Raw genomic sequence first — 20389 nt, 5'->3', positions numbered from 1 at the left:
CGAAATTCTGGGTTACGACTTCTCTTGAAAGGGGTGAAGACACAACCAAGAATTCTCGAAAAGACTCTAATCATGGACCAAAAACGAAGGAATTGGTCGCTTGACATAAAAGCTATGACGCACGCTGATATGTACTAATACATGCTTCTACAACCACGCAGATTCTTACTACGGTCAAAGCATCGGCTCCTGCCGCTGTCAAAATTGCTCATCAACGATATCAATAGCATGGCGAACGATAAGTCTAATACATCAGGCATTGAGAGTTGGTTGATATCATACGAGGCCGAGAGTGGAAAATTCACTGATATCATCATGAGCTTCCAATAGAAAGGCTTCAAGCTGAAACCGAATGCCGTTAACTTGCAGTAATCGGGATCGTAGGGAAGGGAACAGCGACAGCAACGTGAAATATACGCTGACACCTTTGATTTTCGATCATTAGAGGTTTTTTTTTTTTCTTCTTTTTTACATTATGCTAAGAATATAACCTTTTTCAGGTAAATGCAGACAGCATTGAATCATGTCGTACGTCGATCTGCACGAGAGCCTGTACATGGCGGGTAGAACAAGCCGTCGAAGTCTCCACAAGCAGCTCCATGAATTCTTTCTTTTGGATCTCTCCTATTCGCTCGTCTCAAAATGAAATTTGCAGTGGAGTTGAGCGGCATCCGAATTTTGTTTTGCTCGTCAGCTGCAAAGTAGGGAGCATCCGGGCGGACGGAATTCCAGAGTTTGTTTGCCAGCAGCTTGCCGGAAGAATCTCCAGCCGGGTCAATGGTCTGGTCGCTATCAGTGGTCATCCGAAGTAGAAAAACGGGAACAAGGCATCTGGGTGACGATAGAACCTGACCTTGCTCAAAAGATACCCGCCTCCGGTTTGCAGAGCGCGCCACAGCGATCTCCCGGAACAGGGCAGCAAAACTACAAGTTGAGGAAACAAGGGCGGCTTGACAAATGAACAGTCGTTCTCATCGATCACAAAGTATAAACAAGAACCAAGATCATTCGCTCAGATCGCACGCACTAAGTGGTTCCAGGTCAATCACAGAAACCCTTGACGCCTTCCACTGAAGACACGACACGTGACTGCCATGATTACACCTTGATCAACCACTAGTATTCCACACAGCCTCGAACACATCAGTTAGAAACATGCTGATTCGGCAGAATTTTCGAAAAGATTCAGAGCTATTTATGTCCATGGATCAGGGATTAAAACTCGAAGCCGACGAGCATCCCATCTTACATCAACGCCATCTGCCTCATCTCTTGTTTCATGCGTTTGACTAATCCCCTAAGCCAGAACCTGAGCTGGCAAACCCGCGAAAACGGTGGGATCAGTGACAAAACCCTGCGCAGAAGGCTCCAAGAGTACGATCTGGGTTGGATCGTTCCATGCGTTAAAAGCTATCTTGCAAGTCTTGAGCTTGACCCGGTATTCTCTGCCTTTCAGCAGATCGAGTTGAGCCAAGGGTCAATTGGACGAGTGATGCAACAGCCCGTTTCTCCAAACCGCTCAAGAAGGCCCCATGCACGGCACCAGTATAAGCCGCGATGTTTCAGCATTTGTGGCAACGAGTGGTACACTGAAGCGACACTGTTACCGTTACAGACGGCGCTAGACAGGTATATCGCCAACCGCTATACTGCCCGGCCGCGAGCGGTGGACAGCACCCCGCAAGAAGTAGATTAGATAATGCCTGCCCTTGGTTTCGCGACACGCATCTATTTTGAATTTTTTTTCCTGTCGATCTAGATGCGGTATGCAGCGCGGCACAGGGTCGAGAATAGATGATGAGCTGGACGTATAACCTACCTGCTGCTGAGGTGGTTTGGGGGAAGAAGAAAAATAGAGTCACCTCAAGAGCAAGGATAAAAGATCGTAGGGATGGCGCCGACGATGCCTTGGGCAATGGCAAAGGAGTCGGCAAAGGCGTTGGCAATGGTGGCCAACCGAGAGGCCCAGCGGCTCTCACAAGTACATTGGCTAGTCCGCCTGGCGCGTCGACTGAGCCGGGTGTCGACACTATTTCGGCAACGTTTACGACAACACTCACACCGTTACCGACGTCTTCGACGACAGTTCCGGTTGCAACCACAACCACGTTGGTACCCCAAATCGTCGAGTCCACAACCACGACTACCATACCTCCATCAAGTCTCCTAATCTATGGACCGACGCCGTCACCAATCATATACTCGTCACCACCGATTTTGCAGACAAGTGCACAAATCACCTACACGAGTCCTGTGACGACAGCGACGCTTTCCGTATTGACGACCGGCATCAGCATCCCTAGCGTAATAACTAGCATTCCGGGCACCTCAAATCCTTCTAGTATCTCAACTATCTCAGCCATCTCAGCAAAGACTAGCGCAACACCAGTCTCTTTAGGAACAACCTCTCTCGTCACGCCCACCACGTTCGCCACGTCGCCGAGCCCTGTCTTCCTCAGTGCGACTGCGAAACCTAGCTCCGACGCTGCCCCAAATGGTCCGACGAGTTCCAGCTCAGTCGCGGCGTTCGAGATGACATCTACGCCGACTCCTCAGTCGCGAGGGCTCAGCCAGCAGGCCAAGATTGGGATCGGACTTGGCGTGACGTTTTTTGTGATTCTTGCCGCCATCATAGTAGTATTCTTCCTTTTCCGCCGGCGGTGGTTGAAGAGAAGGAGCGCATTGCCGTCGCAGCTGTTCAGCGAGTACGACCCGCAGCAGGTATTCCTTGGTGAAGGCGGTGAAGCTGGTGTGCGTGAGCGGAGGCGACAACAGGAACTTGAGAAGCAGGCCAGAATCCAGGAGGCACAGATGAGACCTCAGCCCAGGCTGCCGTCCCTGCTTGTGGGAAAGCCGCTTGACAATGAGACAGGAACCCCTTCTGCAATGGTAGACGAGCCAGCACGCACTGTTGCGCCGTCCAGCAGACGGTGGGAAAGCGAACGGACACCCGGCCTAAGCAGTCACCCCATCACATCTCCTGACAGGCTCGAGGACTTACGGTTCTCATTCGTTCGCGGGGCAGGGTCCTCGGTCTCGTTGCACACTACGGATAGCAGAAGGATCTCAGGCACAAACGCTAGAGGCAGAGACAGCTTCTCCGCCGGTTCGATTTTCGATCCAGACAATTCAATGAGTGAGATGGAGCCACGGCCGCGACCTGACACGTTGACGCCCCTCGATTCAGTCTCACAGACGGCACGCCCGCGCACAATGGACAGCACGATCAGTAGCGCGGAGCTGCTCCCACGTTTGCAAGGCAAGGAGCCCGCATCGGGCAGCAGCAGCTCGTCGAATCTTCCAACAGCACTGCAGAAGATCCAGGGCTGGATCGAGGCGTCGAGGAAGCCGAGGTGGATGTTCGGAGGGGCCAGCGGGCCGGGTGCCGTGCAGAGCCGCTTCAGCGGCACGGCGACAGACTTCTCGAGTTCTGGCGAGGAGAAGTCGGGCAGGCACACACCATCTGACGGTGGCGGACTCAGCGAAAAACAGCCAAGCGAGAAGTAGGCATCCAAGCGAGCTTTGTTTCGCGGAGAGAAGGTGACGCTCGAGTATGACCAGGAGCACAGTTGATATGCATCCCATCCCAGGGACAGGCTGACGAGAAGCTATTAAAAAAGCGGTCCTTGGGTGGGTGAGTTCTGAGCGATTTGCATTCGAAGCATTCCTTTTCTATATATGTTTATATTCATCTTGCTGAAAGCGAGCCGGGTTTGGCGAAGGCCGCTTTTGTACACTCCCTCGATACCCTGACTGTTAGTATTTGAATGTCAAGCCTCTCTGGTGCAGAAGGCGAGAACTTGTAGTCTATGCATGAACTATGAAAAAGGAAGTTTGCAAAAAGTAAGACTCATAGTAAGACATGTCTCGCTTGGCGGAAGTGCGGCAGCGTGACAAGCACCTTCTCATTATCAGTCGGCTGTTGCTTAAAGGGGCACAACCACGACCTCGTCTAGTACGACAGCCGTGTGAGATCGAAACTGCTGGAGGCTAGGACATGTTGTGCAGCATTGCCATCTTTGCGCATGCTCGCTCTGCATTCCTTGGCTGGCAAGAGAGTGACAGCCGTACCTATTCATTTTGGCAGCTTAGTTCAACCTAGATGATCACATCGTGTAAGATGAGGCTTATCGCGACAGCACGTACAGCGCCACGACGTTTGGTCCGGCCGGGTTGAATTGACACACCAGGTGTGGACTAGACGACGAGCACAGCAAACGCCTGACGCAGCGCTACAGACTGTGGGGTAACCGGGTAGGTCTGGACGCCGTGGTCGCAGGTGGCAGACATGTCACTAGTTTAGGGGCCAAGGAGACGTTACAGACCAAACGAAAGCGTTGGATGTGCAGACGTGTGTTTTGTGTCGCGTGCGACCTTGTTTCAGGATGGGCTTGGCCGGAAGAAGAAACGTGGAAGAGCATTGGTGAGACAGGCGCTGTCTTCGGCGTCGTGTCTGTGGTTGCTTGTGGCCAGGAGTCAGGCGAGAGAGGCTTGGTGAGAGCGCGAGAGAGAGCAGCAGCCAGAGTGCCGAATGGATGTTGGTTTCATGGAGCGGAAGCGACGTCCACGGAGGCGTCGAGCATGTGGAAGAGGCTCAGCCGTCGGCCAAGTCTGGGCATGCACAATCAGCTCATCCCGCAGTGCACTCGTCGTCGAGCGATTGAATGCTGTTGCTGCTGCCGAGGTAGCGCCGTCGACGACACCGCTGACGCTGCTGCCGCTTTCGCCACCGCCCGTCCATCGCACGACCGCCGCCGACGAGGGCGGCCAGTGCCGCAGCTATCCTGCACCGTCTGCTGGGCCGCGCGGGACACATTCCCGCCTTCTTCTCGCCTGCATCCGAAGCTGTGGCAAAGGGCAGCACAACCATCTCCCCACTCCGTTGGACGGCGTACATACCCGCTCGCACGCTCTCGAACTCGCCGGATCGAGTCTCTGAGCCTCGACATCCTTGCCCTGCCTCCCCTCCCGCTGCTGGCTGGCTCCGGAGCGCTTCTGGGCTGGGCCAGCGAGCCAAGAAGAGCGTCGTCAAACAACTTGCGCGGTTGTGTTGTGGACCGGCCAGTGGGATTTCGGGGCCCGCTTGTCTCGCTGCGACGTCAGGTGGCTGCGCTAAACCCACATCACCCACCCACAACATCCTCTCGAAGCGCAGTCATCCGCTCTCGGCCTCCGCTGGCTGTTGTTGCTGCTGCTGCTGCTGCTTCTGCGCCTACTAGCTCGCGCTCTCTTCCTGTGTTGTCCCCTTCATCTTTGTCTCCGTTGTAGATAGACTTGCATTCTCATCACACCACCGCTCCGCCCTCTCAACCGCCTCCCGCCGCGCCTCCCTTTCGCCCGCCGCCAGCTTGCCGGCTCTCGCAAACGCTATCAATCCTTCTTTCTCCGACGCCGAGTCCCATTCGCCCTCCCAACCGTCACTCACAGTCTATGCTTCACCAGCCAATATCACCTTCCTTGGCGTAGCAACAACCCGCCCTTCGGCCCTGAAGGGGCTACAACACTCATCGCGTGCTCGTTTCTTCTGCTCCCTCGGCGGCAAGACGATACGCTTTTCACTTGCGCATTCACGCTCTACATACCCGTTCCGCATTTTTGCCAGGCGGAGCTCGCTGCCATGGCGCCCTCGCTAAACATTGCGGGAGCCGCTACAGGCAAAGGCATCCTCATCGGCATGCTTTCTGCCTTCGGCTCCGCTGGCATCATCGCCCTCGTGCTTCTCATCATTTGGTTCTTCCAGTACACCCAGCGTGGACGCATCCTCCTGGATCGCATAGGTCGGCCAGGCGACTATGACGATGAGCAGGCGTTTCTGCGGGAGGAGGCTGAGGCTCTTGACGAGATGGACGACCTGCAGCGCATGGAGTATCTACGGGCAAAAGGTATGTCCGCAACACATCCCATTAGGCCCTGACCCTTCAGCTGTGCCCTGTGCCTTATCTTTTCTCACTATCGCTGTCCATGCTAACAGACCGTGCCATCTACAGCATTTGTCCAAGCGAATCCTCCAGAGTCGGTGCATACGGACATCTCACTCTCGCAGTACCTGGCCATCCAAGAAAAGGGTGTATCGGCATGGGAATTTGAGCCCGAACTCGAGATCGCAAACTGCTTCGTCGAGGCCCGCACCGAAATCGAGTTCTACGACTCAGAGTGCAGCGTGCAAAGTAACCTGCCCATACCCAAACAGAACGAAGTGTACTACTGGGAGGCCAAAATCTACGACAAACCCGAGAACACGACGATAAGCATTGGACTCACAACCAAACCGTACCCGCTTTTCCGGCTACCTGGTATGTTCATATTACTTCCTTTTTCTTGCCTAATTTCCGCAGCTCTAGTACTGTTGCAGCTGTTGCGTGTTATCGAAGGAGGAGCAAGCTAGTATCTCTGCTAATTTGAGGCGAATAGGATACCATAAGCACTCGATAGCATACGTCTCCAACGGTCTCCGTCGGCATAATCAACCCTTCGCCGGCACTCCGTACGGTCCAGAGTATGTCCAAGGCGACGTAATCGGCGTTGGCTACCGCCCGCGAACTGGGACCATTTTCTTCACTCGCAATGGCAAGAAACTAGACGACGTCGCCCACGGACTGAAGACGCAAAATTTCTTCCCCACTGTCGGCGCAAACGGTCCTTGTCAGGTGCATGTCAACTTTGGCCACATGGGTTTTGTCTTCATCGAAGCCATTGTCAAGAAGTGGGGCCTCGCACCAGCAAGTGGCAGTCTCGCCCCGCCACCGCCTTACGGTAGTGAGCAGGGCAGCATCCTACTCGAGGGCGGGCGCGAGGGCGTCCGGGAGGGTTCTGGATACATGGCACCTGCTTTCCAGCACTACGGTGGCCACGGCCACGGTCGATCAAACTCGCAACAGATTCGCCTATCACGACAGCAGCACCCGACCAGCCCCGGTCCGCAGCGCTCCCCAACAGACATCTCGCTCGCGGCATTCAGCGTCGTTGACGAGGGCGAGGACGTCGGTGAGGGCACCTCGTCCAGCACACCAGCACCCACATCGAGCACCTTCCCCCCTCACGAAGTCTCATCAGAGGCTCCACCTCCCGAGTACGAGAGCCCATCGGATGAGGAGCGGCGGCCGCTTATTCCCGGGAATGGACCACCCATACCGAGCTACGAGGCTGCCGTAGGCGAAGAACGCAGAGGCAGGGCAAACACACGAGACTCTCAACGGACGATCCGGTGACACGAACGCAACAGCCTCGGTGCGTCGACCTCGACGCCCAGCCTCCCCCCCCCCCCCCCCCCCCCCCCGAGCAAAGAACAGCCGTACGAGTCGGCAGACGAACAAGCTCGCCAATTTCCACATTTCTCTTTGTCTCCGTCATCCTAGCGATTGAAGCGGACCCAGGGGTCCAAGCTTGGCCTTGACTGATTAGCGTTTCTCTCTTTATATCTCTCTACCCGTCTCTCTCTCTCTCTGTGTGTGTGTGTATGTCTGTCGGTTTTAGGACTTGCTTCCTATCAGTTCTTGGCCCGTCCCGACCCTTTGCCTCAAGGTCCTTCCCCCTTGTTTTATGTATGAGTTCGTCTGTATCAGCTTGGAGACAAACAGGAATAGGGCACGTTGGAGGACCGACGGAGGACTACGGGACTGGATGCGTTAGGGCCGGGCCAGGATGGTATGCGATTTTTCGGGCACAATACGGTTCAGCACGGTATGGTATGGGAGGCACACAATGTTCTTTGTTTTGATGACGCAGACGATTGCATTACATATATCCCTAGCTTTTCTACTGCCTTCTTGCGTACCTCACCGCGATTTCCTGGTCGAATCGAGAATGAGAAAGCTGGCGTTGGGTTTTGATAGAACAAGCAGCGTTTGACATACCCTTTTTTCTTTCTTACATTGATTCCTCTGTCATTCAAGTTCATTGGTCCGCAAGATTTTTTTTCCCTCGAGTTCAGCATTTTCTGTCAGCTGGAGCCGTTGCAATTGATAAACGACAGCCGGAGGCATATATCGCCAGCAAATGATAGTTTACTGACAAACTCGATATAAACCCGGCCTTGATGATTACGTCCGCACTCGCACTCGCTCCAGCTAATGTTTGCTTAGCGATATCGATAACCTGGTCTACCCCAGGCGTTCGCCCACTCCGGTCCCCTTTGAGTAAAGCGGCAACTTGATGCAGCAATTCCCATCGCACCAACGCGATCCTTTCAAGGATCGACACCGATCTCGGTTAAAGGCAAAGCTGGAAAAAGCTTGACTGGTGCAGGTCCACCAATCGGGCCCAAGGCTGGCCTGTCGCGTCCTGTAAGCGGCCGCGGAGAGGGGGATGCGAGTGAGAAGGCTTAAATTAGACCACCTGGAGATTCATTTCCTGGCTGGGACCGCGCTTCTGGGACGGGGGGGTGTGGTTCGAGAGCGAATTTTCCACTTAAATAACTCGCTTTGGACGACGGACGACGACGGATCGTCCCAAGCGTGGCTTTTTGAACGAGTGACAGTCAATTTTGCTGACGGTAGACGACCTTTTCGCTGCCGAGGTGGCGGTGCGGACACGACAGGTGACGCACTTAGGTTGGCTCGACCTTTCTGCATACATAAGATCGCAACGGCGCCTTTGACCGTGAGAACCGCCTTTCATAACAAGACCGTCACCGCAGCTTGCGACAACGAGAGGTGTGCGGGCGAACACCACAGCGACACTCAGGCTTGACGATAGCACGCATCGATCCATCTAGGAAGCGATGAAGGCGCAGCTAGTGGCTGCGCTTGCGACTGCCGCGCAGGCAGGCGGACTCGGCGCCCTCTTCGCGCGTCAGACGATAACGGCGTCCGGCAACCAGGCGTACCTCAACAGCGTGTGCTCTCCCAACGTGACCGACACGTCCGGCACCCTGCCGCCGTGCATCTCCGTCATCAACATCCAGGGCGAGTGCGCGCCAAACAACACCGACGCGCTCGGCTATCTCGCCATGGCAGAGTGCCTGTGCAATCCGCCGTCGACCTTCTTCGCCGACTGGCTGGGCTGCAGAGACTGCCTCGCCTTCCACGGCGGGCTCTCCGATGCCGCACTCGCCCGCTACTCCGTCGTCATCTCCTCTGTCTCAAACGCCATCTGCACCGGAACCCCAACCGCCCAGTTCGCCGACTACTTCACCAGTGTCGACGCCGCCGTCCCCGGCCCCACCGGCACCGCTACCGGCACCACTGACCAGGCGCCCAGCCAGACCGCCGTCAGCCTTTACTACACCGCCTCCGGCGCGCAGGGCCCGGGCGCAATCACAGGTACGTGTTCCTCGCCGTGCTGACCTCATCTCCGCGTCTGATCGCCATCTCAGGTAGCGCAACTGCAGCAACCAGGTCCGGCGCCGCGGCATCGTCTGTGCTGTCCGGCACACGCTCCGCTGCCGCGACGACGGCAACGTCGGGAGCCACCGCGGCGAGCACAAGCGCCGGCTCGAGCTCGTCTTCCTCTTCTAGCAGCGGCGCAATGGCCACAGCCGGCCGCGGGCTGGGACTTGCGCTCGTCGCGGCAGGTGGTGCGCTCGTGTTGTAGAGCGGGGACGTTGAACATTGTGAGATAGGTAACGTGACATCATGACGTTAAATCTTTATTTTATTCACTTCCGCTGCATATCCCCATTTTATCTTCGGTGCCCACGCACTGTGCGTGTGATGACTTGCTGTCTTTGACTACCAAGACGGCCATACTAGGTTTTTTTTTTTTTTCTGTTTCTCAATTCTTTTAGCGCTTGCAGAGCCTTGCGAGCGCGCAGACCGCGTTCATCAATCGACAGCTCGAATATTTTCATTCAGACATCTTTGACAGAATCTTCGTCCATTGTTTGCTGGTTGACACAGCTTTGTCTGTCTGCGTGCCCTATGGTTATTGAGCAAATCACAGTTTCATCAAAGTGCACAATGTTTGGTCCTGGCAAAACAACGCCTTCGTGCCTTTGACGAGCCCGCTCTTTGTCGAACCACCTATATCTTCTGCCGCCAGCGTGATCCTGCTTGCTCATCAATCTCGAAATTACCCCTTCTCACCCAAAGAAAGAAAACACCGCACATTGCCCGGCCTTTTAAGTAATCCTGTGACCCATCGACGTGATACTAGTTTAGGCAAGTATGTCCTCGCAAAAACAGACCCAGTCACCGCACAGACGTCACCCAATCTCAAACCAGTTGCCACATGACAGGACACGGGATGCCGGGAACGACATGTCAGCAGGTGATCTAGCGAGAGCGGGTGTCGGCAGTGTCGACAGCGCAGCCCAGTCAGTCAAAGTCGACGAAGAAGAGGATTGGTTCCGCGACGTGCCAGTTAGTTTCAAGACCGAAGAGGAAGACAATTCGGAGCAGAGTCCCAGCAGAGTACCAGAATTGCCAGTTCTCTTCTCCGACGACTCCGAGATGCTGCGTGAGCCACAACCTGTCTTGAGCAGTAAGCAAATCGCAGGGAGTGAAGACCACTTTGTGCAGAACAAGCCTGAAATCAAGGTGCGATAGCTACATCGGCGACGCGAGTTTGCAGGCTGACCCACAAGCCTCAGGAAAGTTCCAAGCAGAAAGATGTGCCATCTGTTGTTACCGACTCACTGATAGCGGCGTTCAGTGAAATTCTGAATCCTCCGGGCGTTGACGCGGTGCAGACCTACAATCCGGAGCGCATCCGCACAATCATACACGGACTACGTGACATCGGCATCTTCCAACACATCAAATGTCTTGAGTCAAACGAGCCATTCGACTTTCACGAATGGGACGAAACCAGGCATCGCGCAGCCGCAGCCATCGTCTTCGGCGAGAAGTACGAGGACATCGATCGAAACGGGGAGAACCTCGAGGCCGCAGACATCCAGCGTCTAACAAAGATTTTCAAAGAAATATTCAGGGATGTCCACGGCCACTATCCTACCGATTCGTCTCCTGTGGGCACGCGAAATGAAACCCCGGATCAGGTGCTGGGCCCAGACGTCGGGATAGATCGCCAAGGTCAGGAGCAGGACGACCAGCCAAGAATGACAGCGCAGCTCATGCAGCGAGTTCATGATCGTGCAACTGACTTGGCGCAGGGGCTGAATAGATGGGTAGAGGAGATGACATGGCAAGGCATAAAGCGCGATGCAGTTCAGACTAAAATCATCGCGGCCCTCAAAGACATTGGCGTCACTATTGAGGGTGTGAGTGTGTATTCCCAAAGAGCTGCTGAGATGCTAAAAGTAAAGCAGACGGACTTTGAGGATTTGAGACGTACATACGATCAGGAGCACCGCGAACCTGGAAACTTCGGATATGAACATGGTAAGTCTCCGACGAAGGTAAGAGTCCAGGAGGAGCTTGCCACTGCACAACAAACTCAATCCAAAGTTGGTCCATCACAAAAGGGAACCACTGATGACGGGGGTCCTTTGCAGCCCTCTCGGGCTAAAGAAAAGGAGAATGTGAAGCCCACACAAAAGAATAGCAATTTCTCAAAGGCGCCCAAGAAATCAAACTCGAAGTGTGACTATCACAACCCGGACAAGCGAGGCATCAAGATCCTAGAGTGCTTACGGGGATGCGGTCGAAAGATCCATGCGGCGTGTCTAGAAACACAGAAGAGTGGGGGCTGGATCTGCCACATCTGTGCCAAAAAGGAGAATCCCAAGCTGAAAGATCCAATCTACGCGTCTAGATTCACGGGCAAGGACGACGAGGACGACGAGGACGGCGATGCAGGTGAGGACGCAGATCCCAGTCTGTCGGGACGGACGAGACGCAAAACCAAGCCCACAAGAAGGCTCTCGGAGACAGCGGCGCAAGCGGCGAATCGAGGTTCCAAGGACACCAAGTTAGCCTCCGTAGACGCCAAGTCAGCCAAACAAGGGGCGAAGAGAAAGAGGCCGGACGAGCCGACGACAACGGAGGGCGAGGGTGACGGCGGGGACAACGACGAGGAACAGGAGGCAGAGACGGAGGCGCGCCCGGAGAAAAGGACGAAGCAAGAATCAGCGGGCGGACCCGACGATGGTAGAGCACCGGCGATCGTGAACGCCCACTTGCAGCCGCAGCAGGGGCGAGCGGAGACGGAGCGTCGGCCATTTGCGAGGGGGGCCATCAAGACGTTCGGCTCGGATGGCAGGGTGCAAACGATCCGGAAGTAGGTTGGCACAGCATGCGACAGACGCGCGGTGACAGGACGTGGGTCGCTCCCGTCGCACAAGACAGTCATGTCCCTCTGCCGCGTTCTCGGTTTGCCCACTGTCGTGAACTCTTAAACGTCACTCTGCTGGGGACGCGTCCGGTCTTCCACAAATGGTTGAGCGAGGGCCCGCTGTTTCCGCCTGGCTCGACGCGGCTTAGGGCAGGACGATTCTGTTTGTACGCGTTGTCCGCTGATGCACTGGATGCATGAGTTTACGCGACGTTCAGCAATTATATATGATTTTTGATGAATTGATTCTAACCCGGGCTGTGCACGAACTATCTGTGGAATTTTCTGAGAATGTGTTCGAGTTGATCACAACCAAGATATACCGTGTCCAGTCGCTGCCACGTACCAACGGTCACACGGCCGATCCTCGCTTGACCACCCAAGTTTACATCCAGCCAGAACAGGCAATACTACCTCGCTCGTGTGACGGCATCCTTAAATATCGTACTCTCCTTCATTCTCGAAGCCTCCCTCAAAAAGAACAAAGAAAGAAAGGAATAAATCAGTCATGAAAATTATCCTCACGGGTGGAACTGGCTTCGTCGGGGGCCAAGTCCTCAAAGAGCTCATTCGTGATGATCGGGTAACCTCCGTGGTAGCTATTTCGCGGCGTCCACTCAAGATGTCACACGCCAAGCTCGAGGTCGTCATCCACAAGGACTTTGAGAAATGGGATGATGACGCCTTGCTTGAAAAGCTGAAGGGGTCGGAAGCGTGCATATGGTGCGTGGGCGGCGGAGCGTGGGAGTTCCCCGACTACGAGACGGCCTACAAAGTGCAGGTCACATATACGGTGAACGCGGCAAAAGCATTTGCCGAGAGACTGGGCCCGATGAGGTTCGTCTTCTGCAGTGGACGCTGGGCAGCACGGGACGAGAGAGGAAAACTTCGATTCTTCGGAGACACTCGACGGATCAAAGTACGTGCTTTGATTTTCGCGTCTTATTGCCTGCAACGAAGAAGCGTGTTCACGCTGACACGGCTGTGCGTTGACAAAAAATAGGGTGCCGCGGAGAACGGCCTGCTTGAAATCGCAAAAAAACACCAAGGATTCTTCCCGTATTGCATGCGAATTGGCGGAGTCATGCCAGCCTCCCTCTTTGGTACCTTGATAACCGCGACCGTGGCCTGGACTGCACCGGTCGTGAAGGTGGATCAGGCTGCAAAAGCCATGGTCCATGTCGCTCTCAATGGTGCCAAGAAAGACACTCTTGAGAACGAGGAGATCCACTCGAACAAATTATGACAAAATTTCGAAATTCCGCTTCGTTCTAGGCCTTTGCGCTCTTGGTGTATACCCAGAAAACTGTGTTTCTGCCTTCCGAGAAGTAATAAGCAGAGCAATATTGGTTCTAATCCCAAAGTGCGCTGATACCATCGACGGCCTCTCTTACTACATTTTCCACCCTTCCTTTGAAGATGTTGTTCGCGCACTCGACGCTCAAATCTTCGAGCCATACCTTGGCCGTGACCGTGTCGTTGAGTTTGATTTCGATTCCTGGAACAGGTATTCCCAGATTGTGAAGTCGTTCCAGTACCTTTCTCATCTCCTTTTCCCGCGCTGCCTCGTCTTCTTCCTCATCTCCCGTCTTGGTCAACATAGGCTCCTCAATCGGTGAAATCGCATCAGAGCCAAATTGCGCTTCTAATAGAAGGAAAAGCCTGCTTAATCGCTCCTTGGGATCCATAGATCGTTTCTTCACAACACCATTTCCATTCGTGCCATTGACCCCATCGTGTGAGTGTGAGTGGTCGTGCTTGTGCATCTTCGAGCTCTTGGCAACAGCAGCTGGACTACGCTCGACGCCCAGAAGCACGCCTAGTACGGCATCCGCTATCCCGTCGTTTAGCATATTGCCTTCCCACTCAACCTCAACATCCCCCTCTGCACCAATGCTCACGCGAACCGTCCCCATGACTTCTAGTACAGTCGTATTTCGGTCTATCTCGGCGTCAGCGGCTGCCTCCACCGCATTGGATTCATCAGTTGCATCTAGCTTTGCGGCACCGTTGAGTGTATCTGGCTGCTTTTTGATCTCTGTCACTTCACCAAAGGCAGCTTGGAGAGCCCAACGGATGAGTTCAAGACCAGCAGCCCGGAGTGTCAAATGTTCACGGCACACGACGGTGGTCGTCGTCAATCCAGCGAATTCCTTCAAATCTTCTGGTGCCATCAAGCTAAGCTTGAACTCGTTCTGCACAAGAACGCCGCTAATACCCTTCGGTTCCTCAAGTTTCTCCTTTTTAACATCTTCGACTTCATCTTCATCCTTCATGTGCTCGTCACCGTCAGGCATCAACTTCGGTCGCAAAGCGAGAGGCATGTAACTCTCAGCCAGCTTGCCAACAACTCTTGCTACCTTTTCTGTCTTGAAAGCTATGGTTACGGGAACTGTGTTAGCCGGGTGATGTACGTCCAATAATCTGTTGTGCAGCGATTGCCCTTCCCTCCTTAAACCCAGCAGTTTCGATCGCAAACGCACACCTTGGCCCTTGGAGCCATGGACCAAAATCTGAAATCAGCCAGTCAGCGCGCTCAGAACTATTACAAGATTTTAATACTTCGACGGAGCAGCAAGCAATACTCACAATATGCCTTGGCCGCACCTCCTCCACAAATTCCGTGTTTTGCTTCCCATCAACGTGAGCAGCAAATGAATATTCGTTGACAGTGCAGCGCCTTTGGATAGTCAACGTATCCCCTTTCTGGCGATCCAGCGCCCTCCTTCCACCTCCTTGTTCCCGACTCTTTGTCATGACCGCTTCGATTACATCCGGCTCGTTCAGAAGCCGTTGTGCCATCGTACCTTCCACGCTATAACCGGTGATCACGACTCCATTTTTCGGGTCGGGGGCCCACTTCTCTAGAAGCTCTCTCGACGCTCCGTTCTGCATCATACCTGGGGTGGCAAGCATGACGCAGGAGCCAATATCTTCGAAGCGCTCCAGGGAACGGAGTGCACGTACGAACCGCAAATCCCAGGGTCCTGCGGTGGAGGGATCACGTCCAGCTTCTTCCGCAGCGCGAAGCCGCTCATGAAAGACGCGTTTGATGTGACTGTTCATGAAGGATGTATACGTGCTGTAAATAGCCATGCAGCGCCTTGCCAGGTTACTAGCGTAATAGATTGGGATGCTTTGCAAATGTGGGTGTCGCTCCCAGTAATCGTCCAGAATGAGGAGAAGTTCCTGGGCTGTACCAAGGGCGAAAACAGGGAGTAGGGCCCGGCCCTTGCGGTTGGATACAATGTCGGTGATTGTCTTTGTAAGCTGGTTTTCACGCTCGATGCGGGGTACGTGAGTTGCTGTGCCAAAGGTGGATTCCGTAATTAGAACGTCGACATTTATGCCCTTTGGTATAGAAGCCGATACTAGATGTCTATCCTCCTCTCTTGAATAATCACCAGTGAAAAGCACATTCAGCCCAGCAATTTCTATGAGATACATAGCCGCGCCGAGTACATGGCCAGCGGGGTAGGGCGTGATCCGTATACTAGAGACTGTATGCGTTGTGTAGTAATCAATTGCTTCAATTCGGGGGAAGGTTGCAAGGTGTTCAGCCTCGGTGTATAATATTGTCCGATTTTCAGCAGAGGAACCTAGATTACCCACTCGGACAGTATCTGTGATGAGCCAGCGGTAGATGGCTTTCGTTGGGTGGGTCATGTAGACCCGACCTCTAAAATTGGTTTTGGCAAGGACGTACGGTAATGAGGCCGCATGGTCGACATGAAAACTGAGGGAAAGGACCGTCAGCGAATGGCATGAGGAATTGGAAGACGATGTGCAAAGTGTTTTTTCTTGTGACCAGGAAGAGATATGTGCAGAGCGACGGCACAGAAGAGAAGAAGGCGTGAAAGATATGGCTGAGGAACAAAGGTGTTGCATTGTTGCTACTCGTACAGGATACACACGTAGCGCCATCAGCAGCCAGTGCTTTGAGAATGTCTGATAAGACATGTTCCCCAATCAAGCTACAAAAACATTGACGTCTTACTGTGCTGGTGTCGCTCTACAATCTGAAGATATCGTGCGATCCCATGTGAGAGGTGAACGTGTTCACCACTACCGGGAGGCCGACAAAGAAAAGTGCAGTGCAAAATAGCAAGGAAGGTAAATGCTCGTCCGAAGGTATGACTTACTGACTAATGAGTAGCACATCTACTGTACTAAGGTCCCACTCGTCGTAGAATGGCAGAGCAGCAAGACCCTCGTAGCCGGGGTGCATACCAGCATCCAGCATCACTGTCTTTCCCTTGTATCTAATGATGTGGCATGACCGGCCAACCTCCTGGCCACCGCCCAGGCAAAAGAACTCGAACTGATCAGCGGGATCTATAGGCTCGCTGTCGACAGGCTCCTTCACCTCGTCTCTCTTCCGCTTCGACGCCATGGCAGCAACGTCGTCGCCTCAAGTCTAGATCAATGTCACTGGCGCATCAAAAGGGGGCCTTTATTTGGGTTGGAGACGTGAGTTTTTGAGCAATACGATGGCTGCCAGTCGTTGTGTGAGACTTTGAGCTTGGTTGTCGCTGGTCGTGCTGTGGTTGGTATTGCGGCGAAGTCGACATCCGCATTCAGGTGAAGATGAGAGAATGCGGAGCGCGGACGCGGTCGCGGTAGTTGCGGCCTAAGGCATGCAGGTCGTGCGTGGTGATGCGCATTTGCGTGAGTCCAACCTCTAGAACATCCGAAGCTTCACCTGCAACTTCGCATCCGCGTTCTCGCCCGCGCCGTCGTCGCTTGTACACGCTGGTCGAACCGTCTAGGAGGCTTCGACGATGGCAATGAGATAACTGAACCCGCAATAGAGCCATTCCCATCTCGCAAAGAGGATGGCGTCACCACCGCCTGTGCGCATGGCGACGTCGCCAGTCCAGTCTAACGGGCACCCTCCTCACGGACTACCGCTCCCGCCAGAGAAGCGACAGAAGCTGTCGCATGGCCCATCGCCACTGGGAACATCTCCTGTTAGCACGCCTGGCCCATATTCGCCATACAGCCCGCAATGGAGTCCGCACACAATGGTACCTCAGCAACCCCCGTCCGTAGCCTATTACCCTCCCAACCCGCTCGAATCATTCAATCAGCCGCAACCGGTGCAGTCGCCGAGCTTCGATTCGCAACCGCACAATTCCAACAGCCAACGTCAGAATAATGCTGGCGCCATGGGTCCCCCGGAGAGACCACAGAAGCCTCTCGACCCTAACGACATCACCGACATGGTAGCTTTATCAGGTGTTGATCTGCGCGCAGAAGACGAGTATCTGGCTCAAAGCTACCTCCGTTCCACATCATTTACCACGTCGTTCGGCTCTCAACGCTCCTCCACGCCCTCGCAAGGCAATAACAGTAGTTTTACCCAATGGTCACAAGCCAACTATGGCTCTCAGCCTGCTTTCGAAGCTGGACGGCCATTCAACCAACCTCCAGTCACTGAAAAGACGCTCGAGGACGAGCTGCGCGAGAAACACAAGCGTCAGGCGAGGAAGTATGCTGAGCTACGGCAAGTCCACATGCGGGACCCATTCCTTGCGGCGCAAAGAGTTCGCGAGCAGATTGAAAAGAGAGCTTATGAAGAGCATGTGCGGTTCAATCAGCAAGGCATACGTGATATACCTGTGCGACCGCCTGGGGAGTTGCAGCCACAAGATGTTCAGGCGAAGACTATGATGGGCTCCGACGGCACAGGGCTTGTTGCTGCGAAGGCCGAGGTATCCGTACGGCACACGGTTGAGCAGGATTCCCCGGTCATTGAAGTGCTCTCGTTGCTCAGCTTAGCTGCCAACGAGCGTTTGCGCACCGTTCTGGAAGATGCTTTTGCCGTTTCCCGAGCTCGTCGGTTTGGCAGTCACGGCGTTGTGCCACCTGAATGGTCATCGATAGCAGAGGGGAGCGGCCCGTCTCAGGATACGACAGCTGCATCTCAGTCCATCACTCACACATCATGGGATCGACCGCCCGAGCGCGCGGTTAGTCCATCCGCACCACAACCACCCAAACCGACTGACAGCAACGGAGCGCGACTGCCAACCCCACCTACCGAACCTTCACCACCACCCCAACCTCAGCCAACGATAGCATACAAATCCATGATACCGTCGCTCCTCCGGGATATCGCTGCTGCTGAACGTGAAATGGAGAAGAAGAGACTCGAGAAACGCAAACGGCGACAATCCTCCCTTGCACCAGGCACATCAAGCGAAGGCATCTCCACACCGGCGGCGCCTTCTACCCCAGCAGGTGTGGACCCGGCAGTAGCAGTGGCCAGCGTTGTTCCTCCAAAGATGACGAAGAAGGCACTGGCAGCGGAGAAGAAATCAGCTGTAAATGAGGAGGTACAGCGCAAGCAAGCAAACGCAACGGCAAATATGGCCTTAGGTGGTGGCGGTAAGAAGTACTCTTGGCTCAGTGGGGGCAAAACCGCGGGCGGAGGCGGTCTCACTGCTGGAGCGGGTATGGGCCGTGGGGTAGGAACTACTCCCAAGAGCGGGAGCGCGCCTGGTACACCGGGGCCTTCATCAGCATCCGGAGCTGCAGCATCAGGGACGGGAAAACAGGGCGTGGCTTCCCAGGAAGATCCAGGACTGAGGAGCAAAGAGCTATGGAAGAAGTTGGGGATGTGGAGGGAAGACGGAGAGGGCGGGAAAGGAATACAGATGAGAGATTTAGTCAATGTGCTGGAGCGGGATGGCCTCGAAAAGAGAACTCTGAGTCGGTGTTACCACCGGCTGAAGAGTGATGAGAAGGAACGATGAGGGGATAAGAATTTAATCGATACATCCGGTTGACGCGAACTGAACGGCTTGGAGAATGATCTTTTATCCTGAGAACATCTGCATTATTAGTATTGCTATCGCCTAACATGACGGTCTGGGGCACGAGGGCCTCTATTCCCCATTATCTCTCCTATTCCCGGATGCCTCAATTACATAGCATGGAGTTGAGGATTTGCATTAGGTGGGAGTCACTCTTGAACCGAAACTAACTGAAAATGGCCGCGAATTGGCTCTGATACAGGGAAACGGCGGAGCAGGAATAGGATACGCAATTGCCAGACATAAAATCGATTTTCATGTTTCTTGTTTCTTTTCTTACTCTCTGTATGCTGGCTCAACTTCTTATGTTTTCTTTCTAGATCTTTCGCTCGGTGACTTCGTCTTATACGGTTCTAAGCCAAATGTGTCACACAAGCTGGTTTGGTGAAAGATCAAGCAAAAAAAAACTGTTCTTTATCTACATTCCTTGCGACGACTGTCCATCCTGTTCTGCTTCGTAGCCTTGCGTTCATTTGTCAATATTACGCAAAGCTGTAAATCATGTGTACCAAGCCGAGTTCTCAATCTCAGTGTCTTCCACTGTCATTGCAGTCTTCGTTCACGTGGGCTGCACACGAGTGTGTCATCGTCTCAATCATGTTATCTACAACTCCACGAACTCCGGATGCGTGAGAGACACAGACGTTCATGGTAGCACAACCTCGATTTGCGATCAGCCGGATAGCATTGCGAGTAGACAACTAACGAGTCAAGCTCGGTCTGAGAACGGGGAAGACGACGTTGTGAATGAGAATGTCTGTGCATAGTTACTGCAAAAGAGAGCTCTGTCTAAGGCAACCGTTCGCACTGGACTTTCGTCCGGAGACAAGCACAAACAAAAGGGAGGAGATCGATCAACACGTTGGCGGCCTGGCCCTCCTCACGGCATGTATAGAGGACCAAAAGCCCAGTTCGACATGTCCATCCCATCGAAATAGTTTGGATGCCCTTCTACAGACATGACGCTATCCCGTCTAACTTCGTTGCAAGACGTTCGTAGGCCTTGGGTAGCTTGAACCTGAGGTGTTGAAGTGTGGCTTGCACTGCTAGCGCCCGACTGCTTTGGCAGAGGTCTGATCGCCCAATTATGCTGCTCCATTTGCTCCCATGGAGCGGTGGCCGTTTGGCGCGAGCTTGAGGATTTTGAGAGGTCTGAAACGAGTGATCCCGTGGAACAGCAAGATCCTTCTGCGGTCATGCTAGCTGCGTTGCCAGAAGTGCTACGTTCGGGGCAGCCGCGATTGTTCTGATGATGCTCGCAGGCCGAGGACTTTGTCGACTGTTCGGCAGGAGGCTCCATGTCGAGATGTGCCTCTTGACGTCTTTCGTCCGGATGGTGGAAACCTTGCACGTCAAGATCTGATCTCAGCCTGGCGTAACGGATGGAAACAAAAGCGGTA

At 54.1% G+C, this 20389-nt stretch overlaps 7 protein-coding genes across 8 annotated transcripts; 6 read left to right on the top strand and 1 right to left on the bottom strand.

Annotated features, from left to right (window-relative positions):
• Positions 1-1797: 1797 nt before the first annotated feature.
• Positions 1798-3666, top strand: PV09_04087 (uncharacterized protein; the record flags this gene model as incomplete). The annotated part of the gene is made up of 1 exon (XM_016357382.1): positions 1798-3666. The coding sequence occupies one exon, from the start codon at positions 1798-1800 to the stop codon at positions 3505-3507; it is 1710 nt and encodes a 569-aa protein (XP_016214786.1). The 3' UTR covers positions 3508-3666.
• Positions 3667-5175: 1509 nt separating this feature from the next.
• Positions 5176-7257, top strand: PV09_04086 (uncharacterized protein). The gene is made up of 3 exons (XM_016357381.1): positions 5176-5882; positions 5988-6293; positions 6412-7257. The coding sequence occupies exons 1-3, from the start codon at positions 5618-5620 to the stop codon at positions 7206-7208; spliced, it is 1368 nt and encodes a 455-aa protein (XP_016214785.1). The 5' UTR covers positions 5176-5617; the 3' UTR covers positions 7209-7257.
• A 1118-nt stretch (positions 7258-8375) lies between these two features.
• Positions 8376-9708, top strand: PV09_04085 (uncharacterized protein). Its single transcript, XM_016357380.1, has 2 exons — positions 8376-9260; positions 9314-9708. Exons 1-2 carry the CDS (start codon positions 8720-8722, stop codon positions 9529-9531), a joined length of 759 nt encoding a protein of 252 aa, XP_016214784.1. The 5' UTR covers positions 8376-8719; the 3' UTR covers positions 9532-9708.
• PV09_04084 lies at positions 9691-12449 on the top strand. Of its 2 annotated transcripts, XM_016357379.1 has the most exons (3): positions 9691-10475; positions 10529-11158; positions 11207-12449. In XM_016357379.1, exons 1-3 carry the CDS (start codon positions 10104-10106, stop codon positions 12119-12121), a joined length of 1917 nt encoding a protein of 638 aa, XP_016214783.1. In that variant the 5' UTR covers positions 9691-10103; the 3' UTR covers positions 12122-12449. The 2 variants fall into 2 exon arrangements, with proteins under 2 accessions (XP_016214783.1, XP_016214782.1); XM_016357378.1 differs by having other exon boundaries at positions 10529-12449.
• On the bottom strand, positions 12408-16745 carry PV09_04082 (uncharacterized protein). Its single transcript, XM_016357376.1, has 3 exons — positions 16314-16745; positions 14761-15907; positions 12408-14684 (listed from the first exon to the last, which is right to left on the bottom strand). The coding sequence occupies exons 1-3, from the start codon at positions 16562-16564 to the stop codon at positions 13524-13526; spliced, it is 2559 nt and encodes an 852-aa protein (XP_016214780.1). The 5' UTR covers positions 16565-16745; the 3' UTR covers positions 12408-13523.
• Positions 12680-13417, top strand: PV09_04083 (uncharacterized protein; the record flags this gene model as incomplete). The annotated part of the gene is made up of 2 exons (XM_016357377.1): positions 12680-13090; positions 13175-13417. 2 exons carry the CDS (start codon positions 12680-12682, stop codon positions 13415-13417), a joined length of 654 nt encoding a protein of 217 aa, XP_016214781.1.
• Positions 16746-16872: 127 nt separating the features above from the next.
• On the top strand, positions 16873-19256 carry PV09_04081 (uncharacterized protein). The gene has a single exon (XM_016357375.1). The coding sequence runs from the start codon at positions 17007-17009 to the stop codon at positions 18927-18929; it is 1923 nt and encodes a 640-aa protein (XP_016214779.1). The 5' UTR covers positions 16873-17006; the 3' UTR covers positions 18930-19256.
• Positions 19257-20389: the final 1133 nt, after the last annotated feature.

Source organism: Verruconis gallopava, assembly GCF_000836295.1.
Source record: "Verruconis gallopava strain CBS 43764 unplaced genomic scaffold supercont1.11, whole genome shotgun sequence".
NCBI classification, from domain to species: Eukaryota; Fungi; Ascomycota; class Dothideomycetes; order Venturiales; family Sympoventuriaceae; genus Verruconis; species Verruconis gallopava.
The sequence above is the reverse complement of the archived record's forward strand: the minus strand, read 5'-3'. Positions and strand labels throughout refer to the sequence as shown.

Coding starts and splice junctions, on each gene's coding strand:
- PV09_04086 (XM_016357381.1), top strand. CDS start 5,618: ATGGCGCCCTCGCTAAACATTGCGGGAGCCGCTACAGGCAAAGGCATC. Junction 5,883..5,987: donor GGAGTATCTACGGGCAAAAG/GTATGTCCGCAA, acceptor TGCCATCTACAG/CATTTGTCCAAGCGAATCCT. Junction 6,294..6,411: donor CCCGCTTTTCCGGCTACCTG/GTATGTTCATAT, acceptor TGAGGCGAATAG/GATACCATAAGCACTCGATA.
- PV09_04085 (XM_016357380.1), top strand. CDS start 8,720: ATGAAGGCGCAGCTAGTGGCTGCGCTTGCGACTGCCGCGCAGGCAGGC. Junction 9,261..9,313: donor GGGCCCGGGCGCAATCACAG/GTACGTGTTCCT, acceptor TCGCCATCTCAG/GTAGCGCAACTGCAGCAACC.
- PV09_04084 (XM_016357378.1), top strand. CDS start 10,104: ATGTCCTCGCAAAAACAGACCCAGTCACCGCACAGACGTCACCCAATC. Junction 10,476..10,528: donor AGAACAAGCCTGAAATCAAG/GTGCGATAGCTA, acceptor CACAAGCCTCAG/GAAAGTTCCAAGCAGAAAGA.
- PV09_04082 (XM_016357376.1), bottom strand. CDS start 16,564: ATGGCGTCGAAGCGGAAGAGAGACGAGGTGAAGGAGCCTGTCGACAGC. Junction 15,908..16,313: donor GATGTGCTACTCATTAGTCA/GTAAGTCATACC, acceptor CCTTTCCCTCAG/TTTTCATGTCGACCATGCGG. Junction 14,685..14,760: donor AGGTGCGGCCAAGGCATATT/GTGAGTATTGCT, acceptor GGCTGATTTCAG/ATTTTGGTCCATGGCTCCAA.
- PV09_04081 (XM_016357375.1), top strand. CDS start 17,007: ATGGCGTCACCACCGCCTGTGCGCATGGCGACGTCGCCAGTCCAGTCT.